The sequence below is a fragment of the Populus alba genome, chromosome 5, assembly GCF_005239225.2.
Source record: "Populus alba chromosome 5, ASM523922v2, whole genome shotgun sequence".
NCBI lineage: Eukaryota > Viridiplantae > Streptophyta > Magnoliopsida > Malpighiales > Salicaceae > Populus > Populus alba.
Genome location: NC_133288.1, coordinates 2,592,592 through 2,608,511, shown reverse-complemented (window position 1 = coordinate 2,608,511; position 15,920 = coordinate 2,592,592). Strand labels below are relative to the sequence as shown.

The window sequence follows — 15,920 nt, the reverse complement described above, 5'->3', positions numbered from 1 at the left end:
GGATGGCATTCAGCCACAGAGAATTAAATCAGGAATAAACAAGCTGCTCAAGGTTATGCATAATAAAAGATGCCAGAAGAAAAATCATTTGCACTCAGTCAGCAATATCCGTGTCCAAAGCATTGAAAGAAGTCCTGAAAATGATAATATTGCTCTGGCTGTTTTTGAGGTGCTTTGTGCCTCTCCCTTGACAGGATGCACCAATGTGGATCTTTACAAATCACTAACTCCAGCAGCTGATGTAGCCTATGAGATTCTAGAAGCTCAAACGCGCTGGTATTGTTAAGGAAATAAGATTTCCTTACCCAATACTATCAGTGATTGGCGGAGGGAAAAAAGATATTGATCTTTTATGCCTACGTGTTTTGTGCAGATTTGGCTGTCTTCTTCTTGGTAGCCATTTCTACCAATCAGTCATAAAAAACAACAGTGAATTTCTTGAAGTTTATCAGCTTGAAGATCAATTTCCAAAAGAGTTTGTTTTTATCTTAATGGTAAACCTCTTTCCTTATGAGACAGTGTTGATATTGCAGTGTAATCCGAAGTTACAGTTTTATCAATTCTCCACGTAGAATCAAAGGTTGGAAGAGGTCAATTTAGAGTCGCTCCATTGTACACAGACACACATGAATATGAGGAGTATGTATGTGTAATTACTATCATGGAACTATCAACAGAACCAATGGCATCCATCATTTTCAGATTTTTGTGAAACAACTATGTATCGATTTTCATCATTAGCAGATTAAGTTTATGTGAGAACCCCAGGCCCTTAAATCATTTTGTTTTGATAAATGACACACATGCTCTTTCCAAAGTGATTTTGTCACATAAAGTTCAATCTGTAATTTAGTTTCCCCCCTAGTGTTTTTTTCATACTGTGAGCAGACTCGGCAATGTGAATTCAGTTTCTTGTTATTTTTCTCCTATGAATCTTTGGTGCCAATATATATTTCTGAAGGACATCAAATGGTTTCTTCTTGCAGGTCATCTTTTTCTTAATTGTGCTCGATCGTGTTATATACCTTTGTTCATTTGCCACCGGAAAAAGTCCCTCTTCTATCTCTTCAATCTTGCTCTCTTCACATACTCAGTCACAGAGTATGCTTGGTACACAGAGCCACAACATAGGCATGCTGGAAGATTAGCCCTCCGAGCTATCTATCTCACAAAGGCAGTTTCTCTGGCTCTTCAGGCAATACAAATACGATTTGGAGTTCCACATGAAAGCACTTTGTACAGACAGTTTTTTGACAAGTAAGTATCTCACGAATTAACCATATGGCTTTCGAGTTTATCGTGCTCTGCCATTCCCTTATGAATTACGATGTGTTTCTTGATTGGTCTTGCACAAACTACATCCTTGACCATGTATGACTGGTTGAAGGTATGCTTTACTGATATCATTTTTCAATGCCTATCCAAATAACTGGAGTTTGGAATGGTGCCCATTCTTCAGCTATTCACTATAGTTTTTTTTATTATCTTCTCCTTCCATGTGCATGAGAAATGCTTCGCACAAAACAGTATAATATATCTTCCTTGTAAGGTATCTAAAAAATGGATAACCTCCTTAGATTTCCAAAATCATACATCTCCCATGCTCTGCCTTTCTGATTCTCTAGAAAAGGAGAAAAAGCGATACCCTGGTTTAAGAAAATGTAAATACACATGCATGTCATTTATTTACACATTCACATATTCATTTATATGAAGGTCTATCCGATGGAACTTTGTAAACCCACAGCATCTTCCTGAAACATGTTACATTCTTTACACGCTGATTGTCTGCACCCAATTCCCCCTTTGTTGTATTCAACATATGATGTAATATCCATGCAGCAACTTCCTTTTCATTGTTCTATCTTTTTTATTTCTGTACTATCCACTTTTCTACGCATTCCTTTATATGCTTCTCGAGTTAGTTCTACAATATGTGTTTGCAACAACTGAATTGCACTGTACTTGTCCACCTTTCTATATTTGAATGAGTATCTGTATCACTACCTACACTGTGGTGGGTGTCACTGTTTACTTGATCGCTACTTCTGCTTTATTGTTTACTTTTTTTCATCTCATTTGTCATTTGAGCACATATGCTACATAATCTCTTTCCCCTGAATCTAATTTTAGCACTTTGTTTTTTAGTTAGAGGATATTCATGCAAGCTTGTTTCTTGTCAAATGTGATGCGGTTCTGAATAGAGCAAAACACCGACAAGGAGAGAAGCAACCGAAGAGGACAAAATTTCTGCAATGGATATGCTTATTTTTTGTATTGCTGTGTGTTATATGGACTCCTATTTTGGTAAGAATCTCGTATGCTTTCTGGTTCCAATTCTTTTTGACAGTCTAAGCACAGTCTATTTGTAATCTGTTGGTTCTGCAAAACAAATAATTCAGATAAAACACAAGGGTCTGTACCTTGAAATTATGAAGTTGTCAAGGATGAAGTTTTAATACTGGCTATATTAGATGAGTGAGCATTTTCATTAGAGAATCCTTTGGCAAAACACAGAAAAAGATACCAAGAGCATAACCCCGCTGCAGAAGCAGTATACCTGGAAAATACCAAGAATCAACAAACAAGCATAATAGAGATTTTTTAGAAATAGCCAGAAATATCATCGTTATCTGAAAGAAGATTAAGACAATAATTAACAAAAATCCAGAAAGAAAATCTGCATGTTGCGGCTCTGCTTTCTCAAATGCCCTGATCTTTTCTCCTCCTGTGAGCTCCAGAAGAGACAGAAGAGACAGTTGAGCACCATCCTTCAAACAGCATTACATTGTCTTAAATCTTATTACATAACAGCATGCTTCTAGATATCTTATTTTTTTGTTGGCAAACAAGAATCATTGGTTTTTATATCTTCCACTGCATGTTGGCAATGGTGACTTCAGGTTCGTAAGTTGTCATTTTTATAAATTCTGAGGCATACATTTTCTGGGCAGATGTACAGCAGTGGTAACCCCACTAACATTGCTAACCCTATCAAAGATGCAAGCATTCACATTGATATAAAGACACTTAGTGGAAGACTTACATTATTTGAGACAACTTTGTGTGAAAAGATCTCGTGGGATGAACTTGATTCACATCATGATTTGGATCCACAAGGCTATCTAAGTGAATATAATGAGAAAGACATCCAATTAATATGCTGCCAAGCTGATGCTAGCACATTGTGGCATGTCCCCCCGGTGGTCCAGACCAGATATATGAGATCTCTTAGATCGAACATGGACATCATCTTTTCCTGGCAATTAACAAGAGATCGGCCTAAAGGAAAGGAAGTCGTGAGATATGAATTAATTGTTCAAGATGAGGACCTTCCAGCGTACTCAGATGTAATGGCAGTGCTAAATGGCACTACCAATAGCTTCAGAATATTTAATGTTTATCCAAGATACTTTCGTGTCACTGGATCTGGTGAAGTGCGGTTTGCTCGAACGGTCGGTATGTCAGCTATTTCCATTTTTCCAACCTGATGTCAATGAATACGTAAATCAGCTATGATGAAAAATGGTGAAAACAGAAGTTGACCTTCTATGTACACAGGTAGATCTTGTCAGCGGGGATCTTGTTCTTAATCGTGGGAATCCAGAATGGTGGTCTTTCCATGATATTGATTTTTCATCTGGATGTGGCCAGTTTGGAGGACCTATGGCTATTATTGTATCCGAGGAAACACCACGTAAGTACTTATTAAGAGTGTGACCACCACAGCTTTTATATGTATTTAGAAACTCTCTGCCTATGATTGTAGGAGTTCCACCAGTCCCTAAAAGATTAACATGAATTCTGGTATTTCTTCAGAGGGCATTCTTGGTGAAACACTAAGCAAGTTCAGTATCTGGGGTCTCTACATTACCTTCGTGCTTGCAGTTGGCCGTTTTATCAGACTGCAGTGTGCTGACCTAAGAATGAGAATACCCTTCGAGAATCTTCCTTCTTGCGACAGGTAAGCGAGCTTTGTCTGTTGTGGACATTTATTCATTCCACCCTCTATATATAGTAACCGTATGACTGTGTCGTTGTTTATACAATGTTGTTTGCATGTTCTAACTCTTTTCCAAGAATCATATTACATGCTTTGTCCTGGTGTTGTACCAGGTTGATGGCGATATGTGAGGATATTTATGCAGCAAGAGCAGAGGGTGAGCTTGAAGTTGAAGAGGTTCTTTATTGGACACTGGTGAAAATTTATCGGTCACCACATATGTTGCTTGAATACACCAAGCCTGACTAGGTCTTCAGAAGGTGCAATATCAAGTCACCTGCAACCACGCCAACCTGAAATGCTGAAATTTCTCACTAACTTGACTGAGAGACCAGGAAAAACTGCAGATGGGATTTTGATTCTTCTGGCAATGCTGCTTGTCTGCTAATCAAATGGAAGGAGCTCACTACATTTTATAGCCTTATTTGCTTTCACTGGAGGATTCCCCATCTCTTGATGCAAGGTTATCGAGCAACCAAAGATAGGAACCAATATAGCCCCATGTAAGTTTTCTTAGGCTTCATAAAACAGAAATTTTTTCTTGAAAATGGAAATTCCAAACTTTGAACTCATATCAAGCAAATTGTATCTAACAATTTTATGTCATTCTGAAACGACGAGTTCCATTTTTGGGACTGTATTTCTACTTGTACCAGTGTCCTGTTCTAGTTACATTTACTTCAAGTGACAGAACCCTTACTAGTTAGGTCTCCCAGCAAATCTTTCTTACCTTTTCAAGATTTTGAGTAATATCCTAAAAAAAGGGGCCATCATAATGAAAAAATGTTAAGCTTTCCAGAAGACTGCTTGATTCAGCACAATCATTTAATACAGAATATTGGCCGGTTAAAAAGGCTCCTCTTCCTTGAGATGGATTCTTAGAATACAAACTTCACACTATAGAAAATTCCTCCTCCAGAACCCTTCTCCTTGAAAGCACATCATCCCTGTGTTTAGAGTTTCAAGATTGATCCTTCATGGGAGTGCGGGAGAAGGATTGTTAAAATATTATTTATATTTGTATATATAATTATAAAAGATACAGAAGAAGCAAATGGGTCGATATGTCCGAGTGGTTAAGGAGACAGACTTGAAATCTGTTGGGCTTCGCCCGCGCAGGTTCGAACCCTTCTGTCGACGGGTTTTTTTTCTTCTTTTTTTTAAATAAATAAATATTTATATATACACACACACCATGTAAATATATTTATGTATACATAATATATTTCTTGTTATGTTTATTTTGATTATAATATCTATATTTTATTTATTAATTTATTCAGACAATCAATCCAAAATAACGAATGTTTATATTTTTTAAAAAATCATCCATTAAAATCTTTTTAAAATAAATATTAATAAGTTCGAGTTAAATTTAAATCCCTGACCTCTACCTGCCACCAGCATTTTTATTAATACAAGAAAATTGGATTTTCATTCCATGAAGGGCTATAAATGCTTAACTAAACTAGCCCAGATAAGGGCATTAAACATAAAATAAAAGCCCAAACTGTACACAAACCAGACCCGGTTGTAAACTTCTGCGCGCATGCACGCTCCTCCCCTCTGCTGAACGTTGCTTCCACGCGCCACCACAAATGAGGGCGCGTGAAAAACAATTCTCAGCTGAATGAAGTGTTTGTTTATTTTCCTTAAGACTCATGTGTCATCCCTTTCCATTAGTTTTTCTTTTTTGGATTTACTTGTGATCATGCATAAGATCTCAACTAGCTTTATCTCCCTTGCAACATTTTATATATCTACAATATTTCAGAGTCTTATCTCCATTGATAAATTGTATCCCTAATCAATCAATCAAATTATTTTCATGCACATCCTAGCTCAACTAAATTTAATTGTAATAATATTTTTTATTTAATTAAAATTCAGTTTAAATTAAATTTTAAATTATAGTTTTTACATCCCAGCTCAACTACATTATTTTCTTTATTAAATTTACACCATTTTATCAATAGTTGTTTATATTTCTGTTAGTTTAGAACAAAAACAAATAATAAGAAAATTATTCTATTTTATTTCTTCTTTTGTCATGTCATACAGGGCATGCTTCTAAATTAATAGAGAACTACAACCGTGAGGACCGAATTCCTTATAAGGACATTGAGAGCAAGGATGAATCTAGGAGTAATAAAAAATAAAAATAAAATAAAAAGTAACCATATTTAGAAATTTTAAGAGCATATACCATATAGTGACACCCCAATATTATTAGAATGAATCAAATCTTATGTTTGATTTACACTAGTGACACACAATGTTGGGAGAAGACACAACTCTCTCTCTCTTTTTTTTTTTTTTTTTTTTTGTCTTGTTATAAAACACAAAGGGTTTTTACATTAATCACTACTAGAAAATTAAGAGAGAGAAAAAAACAGAAAATCGATGGAAAATATCTTGTAAAAAATGTGACATGCAATGCTGTGAACCCCAAGATTCCTCAATTATCCACTCCTCCAAATACTTGGTTGAGACACATCAACCATTTCTCCCTGCAGCTAAGCCTAATACTACCCCATAAATCGAAACACCACAAAATTACACACATCATATAGAGAACTTCACCTTGTTGGCACACAATGTTGGCTCCAAAGGTTGCTACGGTGGTGGTGGTGGTGATAATCATTGTGGTGAACCACCAGCTCATGACACCTTATTCTTAACCCTTCTCTATTCACTCGAAATCCCAATTCCCCCGTACTCTCTTCTTCATTGTTTTCCTTAACCACCATCTCCTCCTCCTCCTCTAATTCTCCTTCTTTCTCTTCCTCCAAATATTCTTCTTGTTCTTGTTCTGGCTCGTACTCTTCTTCATCAACTGGGAATTCTTCATCTTCAACAAGATGTAACCGCAACCTTCCATCTTGTCTGGAGGCACGTAAAATCTCGTGCCTATCAATCCTAACCTCTGTCAATTCAAGCCTACCATCTTTTCTCACTGGCTTGAGGAAAAAATTAGGTTGACCATTGTGGTTTAAAGAAGAAAGAGGCGGTGGAAACTTCTTGGCTTCTTTCTTCTCACCAAATTCTCTCCATTTAATTTTGTTTACTGTTGATATTCCCCTTGAACAGAACTCATTATCATCATCAAACCTTCTTTCATCAGAGCTCTCAAACCCAAGACTCTCAGTACAAGACATCAAACCATCAACGCCGCCACCAATATCGTCAAGGAATCCAATCCCACCAGGTCCCTTTTTAAAGATAGAGGCTATAGACGGTGGTGGTGGTGGTGGTGGTGGAGAGGAAGGTGGGGCGGTTAAAGGTGTAGAGGATTTGATAGTTGTTGATTCAAGAATGTTTGGTGTTTTATGGACACTTTCACATGTTGTTGTAGTTATTAACCCTAGTCCTGATCCAGAGGGAGAACCACAAGCACCTTGACATTTGCTGGAAGGCTTTTCAGCACCAATACTACTAACACTAATATGGGGATGATTTGTAAGATCTAAAAACGAGTGAACACTTTTCTTGCAAAAGCTCATCATGATATATTAATTATATAATATTTTTGAGAGAAAGACTACGGTACATAGAATTGTAAATGGATGAGCACAAAGGGAGAGAACCTTAAGGCATGGAAGTGAGAAGTTATGGAGAGTCTAGAGGGTATTAATAACATCCTCACAACAAAGATAGAGGGAGAGGAAGACTAGGCGGTATGGTATAGAGAGAGCCAGCGTGACAGAAGGGGGTACAATGATAGCTGGATTCGTGATAGAGGTGACGGTTCCAAGTCCCACGTAAGATGGCCTAAGACTTCTTCAGATTTTGCCTTCTCCTCCCCCACTCTTCTTTGTTTTTTCGATAGGGTTGCCAATTTTGAAAGTGATATATATATACACGGCCATGGTTGTGTTAGCTGCCCAAAATAACGGTCGGCCTAATCATTTCCAATCCATGAGGAAACACCTCCATCTATATCCCACGTTCTCATTTATGAATTAAGAGTGTTTTGTTTTTTTAGATTATTTTTTATTGTAGTTTGAAAAAGGTATAAGTTTTAAAAAAATATAATTAGTTGAATTTAAATATGTGTTTTGATAAAAATTATGGTTGAAGTTTATGTATAATAAAAAAAATATATGTAAAAAATATTTGGTAGTTGTTTTCGAGTCAAAGTGTAGTTTTGGTTGTTTTTTTAAGTATTTTTTACTTAAAAATATATATTAAAATAAAAAATTTATTAAATTTATTTTTTGATTATGTATTAAAATAATCTGAAAACAATAAAAAATATTAATTTAAAATAAATAAATAAATAAATTCAATTTAATTCAATTTTTTTTCAAAAACACTTTTAAAACACAGAAATAAACAAGGTTTAAAATTTTTTACAAAACTTAATTAAAACTGTTTCATAAAAATTATATTTCAAACTTAATTTTTTAATAAATCCTATAATATAAATTATAATTTGATTTATTATCAAATATTTTACTATATTATTTCACCACAAATACAAAAACTAACGAAAAACAAACCCAGTCTCAATCTTAAAAGAAACTGTAGAAAAGATAGTGTTACAGCACCAATTTGAATACGGATATTTATTGGTTGAAGTTTGAAAGGATGGCCTTCGATTTGATGGGTGAAAAATTGAGAGGAGAATATTCTTATCATCTAAAATAAAAGAATATTATCATGGATATATTACTAGTGCTGTGTAATTATCACCCAAAAGATCTATCAACTATGAAATGAATTATGAATTATGAATTTAGTTAGGATAGGTCTCAAATTTAATTTTTTAAAAAGAATGTAAACAATATAGTTTTAACTTCTATGAAATGTGTTTTTTTATAATGAATTGACAAAACTCATCAATAATTTTATAGTTACTTGGGGAAAAAAATTATTTCTTAAATATATGATGTACATGATTTGGAAGATTTTCTTATCTCAAAGAAATCTTCTAAAATAAGAACACGTATGGATCAACGACAATATGTGCAGGTTTGTTTGACCAATCTGCTTTTGTCTCGTGCAAGTTCGAGAAATCATAGGCTGATGTTGTCTTACAATTAAACCAAGTCATTAGGCAGTTCGAATTTAAACTTTGGTCACCATCTTTGCAAGAGAATCTTGTGACTGCCATTAAGTGATTCTTTGGGCCATGACCACTTCTCCTAGAAAGACACAAAACTTGCTAAGTTCTCGTTTTCTTTTTCTTCATTTGATTAAATTTATTTTGTCGTGAATATAATACCAAGATTTATGATTGTTCGGCGGGACGGGGAAGAGAATATTAAGACCCTATTTGGATGTGTCTTTCTTTTGCAAAATTTTGTTTTTTTTTTTAAGTAATTTTTTTTATTGTGTTTTTAGATCGGTTTTAATATACTAATATAAAAAATATATCATTTAGATATATTTTTAAGCAAAAAATATTGTAAAAGCAACTATTACCACCATAGTTATCAAACTCGATTTAGGGGTTGACCTGATCAAGGGGCCGAGTCTCGGCTTTCATAGGTCAACTTGAAAAAATTAAAAAAAATATTTAAAATTTTAATATTTCATATAAAAAAAAATTAAGAAAAAATCCATGTGAATATATGTTATAAATAATGAAGTTTAAAACAATATTTTAAGAAAAAAAATTATCCCACATTAAAAAAACATTTTTTATGTGAATATAGAGTATATATATGAAAGAGCTTCGAATCCCACATTGAAAAAATAATTTTTTTCTTGGGACATACAGTATATATATTAAAGGGTTTCAAATCTCATATTGAAAAAACATAACTTTTTTCTTGTGAATATAGAATATATATACAAAAAAGCTTCAAATTTCATATTAAAAAAATATTTTTTTCTTCAGAATATAGAATATATATACTAAAGGGTTCCAAATCTCACATTGAAAAAATAAATATTTTTCAAATATTTGTATAGTGAACTTTAAAAAGTATTAATAACCAACTAAAAAAATATGAAAAAAAAAAGGTGTAAGAGAAAAACCACATTAAAAAAAAAAAGTCTCGTCCTGGTTCATCTAAGTCATGAGTCGACCTGCCGGGTTGACCGGGTTTTACCGGGGTGTTGCACTAGCCAATCTTTTAACAAATTTGGACGAGTCCAACTACCAGGTCAACCAAATCCTGAGTCTCAAATCGACCTGATAGACTGGTCCAAGTTCAATAACTATAGTTACCACAATACTAAATAATATCTAAGTTGCTTGGAAGTTTTTTATAAGACCAATATGTCTAGCTCAGACTTGGAAAGAAAGCATATAATAATATAAAATACCATGATGCGTGTGGCTGAAGTTGTTTGGTATTATGTTTTAACTTGTATTTTGATATATTTTAAAATTGGGTGTTTTTAGTATTTTATGAATATAAAATATATATATATATATACGAAAAAGCTTTAAATTTCACATTAAAAAATAATTTTTTTTTTTTAAAATATATAATATATATACTAAAAAGTTTTAAATCCTACATAAAAAAAAACCATAACTTTTTTAGAGTATATATACAAAATTATTTAAATTCATGATAATTTAAAACTTTTCACAGCCTTATCTGATATTTGAATCTTTGTGGTAAAAAAAGATCACACATCTTCTTTGCTATCACAACATCCCTAAATTATTACCAAAAACATTTCTATAAAAAAAGTCATCTCTGTTTGCTTGGCTTATCCAAACCATGCATGTACGTACAGACTATCAATGTCTCTCTTTATCTTTGGCATATATATAACTAATGCCAATGTCACTATATATATATATATATATAGACCTCAGCCATCCAGTCTTTGCCAGTATATAATACACTTCCACTGAGATATTTTTCTATACCAAAAAGCATAGTTAGCTAGGAGAAAAAGATAGATAAACTAGTATAAATAAACTAGTATTTGTCTTGATCAACTTGTTGACAACTGTTAGCACGTAGCTGAGAATATCCTGTATTGGTTTTGATTGTTTTTTAAATAAATTTTTGAATTAAAATATATGTTAATAATATTTTTTTATTTTTTAAAAATTATTTTTGATATTAGTATATGAAAATAATTTCAAAACACTAAAAATATATTAATTTGAAATTAATAAAAAAAATTATTTTTTTTAAATATTTTTAAAACATAGATGAAAGCACTGTGTAATCCTTTATTGCCGGAACTCTTCAAAAAAATTTGTGATTTTGATGCCCAGTGGTAACATTCATGTTGTACCGTCAGCTTGTCGCAAACAAACTACATGTTTTTCTAGTACTGCTGGTTTTCTAAAAGTATTTTAAAAAAAAATTAATTTTTTTATTTTAAATTAATATTTTTTAAATATTTTTCTGCCATTTTAATGAATAAATATCAAAACAGCTGTATCTTTTGCCACCCAGTTTGTTTTCTCTATAGTTTGTTGATAGAATAACAAACAGAAACTTCCTTATCTCTGATCCATTTATGAGGATTAAATACCTTATCTCTCTAGGAATTAATATCAACCTTATATCTCTAGGAGTCTTCTTGACCGTCTTCAAGGCAACCAGGAATCAACGACTGACATGGTGTCAGAATTCCTAGGAGTCTTCTTGATAGATCTCGACTCTTTATAAAGAAACATCATTTCATCAAACACAACATGGTGTGACATAAAAAAATCTCTACTCTTAGGCTTGAAGCATTTATAGCCTTTGTATTTGTCCTTGTATCCGACAAAAACACATGGAATTGTCTTGGGATCAAACTTATTTTTCTTTTGGTCCAAGGAAAGCATTTTGAGCCAAAAACCCTTAAACTAGTGTATGTTAGTTGTGTTTTATGCGACTTAAAAATATGGTGTTTCAAAGCTGAGTGCTGATGTAGGAAGGCAATTGATTAAATAAATAGTAGCCATCAATGCTTCAACACAAAAAATAAAGGAACTCCAGAGAAGTGTAAAGGCATGATGCCTGATGTATATTTATACCTTTTGCACAAAAATATGAAGTCATTTTCCTGTTAGTTGTGGTTTTGAAGCTCCTAGGACATTAACAAATCCTTTATTCTTCAATAATTGTAAAGTAGATGCTTGAGGGTGTCCCAAATGTTGATGCCATACTTCAACAGTGCTTGAGAAGTATAGTTCTGGTAAAGGTCCCCTCTACGTGCTCCTGTCATCAATTTTTGCCATGTTGTTGTCATTAACACAAGAATTCTCATTACAAAATTCACAATTTATAGGATGCTGAGTTGTTAGTTGATTGACTGACAGTAGGTTTCTTGTTAATTCAAGAACAAATAAGATATTTTTTAATGGTAACATGATGATCATCTGTTTTATATTTGTATCACCTATACCATTAATTTGCAATGATGAACCATCTCCAATTATAACACCATTTGTTCCTTTATAGCTTCTAAGATTAGTAAGTACATATATCCACCTTATATGTCATATCATTGGATGCCTAGTGTTTGGTGTTCATTCTATATTAGCTACAATGTTATCTAACATGAGCGCTATTATGCATACTAGATCGAAAACAAACACAAATAAAAAACATAAACAAGTAGATTTATGTGGTTTTTTAAAACCGGGTACATCCACGAAGGTAGCAGATTATATATTATTGGAGAAATGATGCAAACATTCAACTCAACATAGTACAATCCTATAAAACTCAATATTCCACTCTTATACCTGGTGTTTCTCTTAAATCTACTCTATTTCACTTTCACAATTGCACTTGCACTTACTGCTTACACTTGCTCTTTACCTTCACTTGCTCTCTCTTTATCTCCATTTAATGGAGAGATGAGAGCATTGACAACAATTAACAAAAAACAACAAACTTCTAACTACTACAATAAATATAATAAATAAAAGTGATGGTGGTTGAAATTATTATCAAAAAAATCTAGACAAATCTCCATAAGGGCTGCTAGTGCTTGAGGAATATCATATTGTGTTGATGCTTTCTTTACCGGCCACCAATATATTCATGTTCATTAAGAAAATCAAAGAAAAAATTAATATACTCAGTAAAACAGTGTTGTTAAGCTAAACACCATCTTTATGTTTTCGCTATCACCGTGTTTTGTTCATGTTGATTGTATTTCTTCTAATGTTCTTCCCTTCGTCTCTGGCACCAACTTCCATACGAATAGAATAGTTAAAGCATGCACTGAGGGCCTTGGCTTGGTGGTGGGAGGAGCTTGTCTCCTTCTGCTGCTCCTGAGTTTGATTCTTCATGTGCACGCCTATCATCCCCGTAGTGTCTTATATGTTCATTGGGTTTGCAGGGTGTTCAATGAACCGTGAAATTAGTTGTAGTGTGCGCAAGCTGGCCTGGACACCCACGTAAATAAATAAAAAATAAAAAGAATAGTTAAAGCACACATTCCACTGAAGATGAAGAAGGTCCCTGCAAGAAATATCCAGCACGGAATATTAATGAAAAAATATTGACCAAAGGATTGTATGAAGATAGATATGGAGGGACCATTGCTTTTATGAAGATAAATGTGGAAATGAGTAAAAAAAATCGACTTATTCGAGCACGAACGTGAAGGCCATACCATAACTTATAAAGCGTTAATTATATTTTAGTCAATCTAGTTTAGTAAAACTAACTAATCAGCCATCTTAGTTTCAAAAACTATATATTTAATCCTTATGCTCTTAAATAAATTTATAACTTGATTCTTCTCGTCCATCTCACTTTCTTTTCCAATTTATTTTGAGTTTTTTATTTTAAGAACAAAAAAAAAAAAAGCAGATAGAATAAAAAAAATGATGAGCATAGAAAACCATTTTTTGAATAAAATACTACTAAATTAGACGTGGTCAACATACGATCAAAGGGCTATTTAATAATTTCTCATGCTATACTATAAGGTCTCATTAATTTATTGTGATAAACTATAAAGACTAAGTTGTAATTAACTCGATTTATATTTATATATAAGATATCTACATATTTATAACTTTTTTTGTAACACAAATCAAAAATAATTTGTGGAGGTTTTTTGTTTTCTTTTTTAAGATTACCTTGATTAAACTAAACTTGTTCCATAAATGTAAAATAATCTGTTTTTTTTTCATAGCCTATATAATTTACTTAATTTAAATTGATCATGAAAAATATCACCTGAACCTTTAATAAAATAGATACAAAGGATTGAAAATTATAAATGCAAATTGGTATAAAAATCAGGAAGCTTCCATTTAAGCTGAGGTGGATGGACCCTCCACTGATCCAGGAATTCGAGGAAATCAATATCAAATATTAACTGTTTAATCGAAATCAAAAGGGGAGCGTTCGAGGTACAGGGTTCGATCCCCCGCATCTCCATTTATGTTTTTTTTTTTTTGCTTGAATTGAGTATTCAGCTAAAACAGTACTGTGTTCTGGAAGACACTGCTATAATTGGAGGGTTGAAGAAATTCCAACTGCCAAGTGAATTGGGGAAGCTGAGGACTTCAGTTTGTTTCCCTGTGAAAACATGAACTCTTTACAGAGAAGTGAGGACATCCAGGATTTACTACTAAAAGTGTTTTTAAAAAAATTTAAATTTTTTTATTAATTTTAAATTAATATATTTTAAGTGTTTTTAAATCATTTTGATGTATTAATATCAAAAATTATTTTTTTTAAATAAAAAAACATCATTGACATATATTTTAGCATGAAAAAAACAACCATACCCACGCTAACCAACTTAAATAAGTCAGTGTTCATACCTTCTACTTTGGGCATTACCACAGCTCAAGAAATTCTATCCAGGAAGACACCGACACATTTGAAAGAAATTATGTGTATATCACTGTGAAAAATTGGAGGTATTTGATTCAGAACATACATAGGAACACATCCTTTTCTCTTTTTTGTTTTCTCTGCTATAATCCATTTCCATCACAAGATCTCATTGGACGAAATTTTAGACAACAATTACATTTTGGTCTTCCAAATACCATTTGAAGTGAGACACTTTCTACAATTATTTTTATTTAGATTTTCTAAATCTTGAAAAATTTCTCATTCAGTATAATAAAAAACATATAATTTTTTTTTATCTGGATTGAAAGAGCTTTATTATTAAAAAATAATTAGCTTGCTAGCTGTTTTCATTTTTAGATTTAAATTAAGTACTATTTCAGATTTTTTCCCACTCGTTTTATGAAGGAAAGATGCACTCTTTCAACTATACAGAGAATAATCATTTTCCTTTTTTCTTCTTTCAGCAATATATTCCGGAGACCCCTTGATGTTAATTTGCTATTCATCTTGATTGCTTTCTATCTATCTTTCTTTCTTTCTTTGTTACTTTATGCTTTTGAAAAGCTGTTTATTATTTATGCTTTTCATCTTGATTGCTTTCTTTCTTTCTTTCTTTGTTACTTTATGCTCTTGAAAAGCCTCTGCTTTGCTGCTTTGCTGCTTGTTTATTATTTGTGTTGTTTTTGCTTTATTAATATTAGTATTATTTAGATCTTTGTCTGCTAATCAATCCATGCCTCTCCCTACTTAATATAATCCACCAATGCTACTTTTTCCCAGTTCTGATCAGTCAAGAAAAAATTTCACATTCAGTATAATAAAAAAGATATATATATATATATATATATATATATATATATATATATATATATATATATTATCTGATTACTAGATTGAAAGAGCTTTATTATTAAAAACTAATTAGCTTGCTAGCTTTTTTTCATTTTTAGATTTAAATTAAGTACTATTTCAGTTTTTTTTTTCAATTTTTCTTGTTGCTTTCTTATTTTTTTAGATTAATATTTTCAATTTAATTAGTTGGGATATTTTTTTATATTTAATTAATAATTTTTTTAATTATAAAATACAGATTTTTCAAAAACGATCAAAGATTTCATTTTTTCTCCATAATCAAGGACTTGGCAGAGTTCAATTGGTTAGTTCTCCAAAGTGTGCCC

The 15,920-nt window shown here is 32.4% G+C and overlaps 2 protein-coding genes and 1 non-coding gene across 3 annotated transcripts; 2 read left to right on the top strand and 1 right to left on the bottom strand.

Annotated features, from left to right (window-relative positions):
- Positions 1–3,525: 3,525 nt before the first annotated feature.
- On the top strand, positions 3,526–4,562 carry LOC140955573 (piezo-type mechanosensitive ion channel homolog). The gene is made up of 3 exons (XM_073409115.1): positions 3,526–3,697; positions 3,820–3,964; positions 4,117–4,562. The coding sequence occupies exons 1-3, from the start codon at positions 3,526–3,528 to the stop codon at positions 4,250–4,252; spliced, it is 453 nt and encodes a 150-aa protein (XP_073265216.1). The 3' UTR covers positions 4,253–4,562.
- Positions 4,563–5,061: 499 nt separating this feature from the next.
- TRNAS-UGA (transfer RNA serine (anticodon UGA)) lies at positions 5,062–5,143 on the top strand. The gene has a single exon. It is a non-coding gene; the product is annotated as a tRNA-Ser (tRNA).
- Positions 5,144–6,161: 1,018 nt separating this feature from the next.
- Positions 6,162–7,832, bottom strand: LOC118039909 (uncharacterized). Its single transcript, XM_035046745.2, has one exon. The coding sequence runs from the start codon at positions 7,507–7,509 to the stop codon at positions 6,583–6,585; it is 927 nt and encodes a 308-aa protein (XP_034902636.1). The 5' UTR covers positions 7,510–7,832; the 3' UTR covers positions 6,162–6,582.
- Between the last annotated feature and the right edge of the window lie 8,088 nt (positions 7,833–15,920).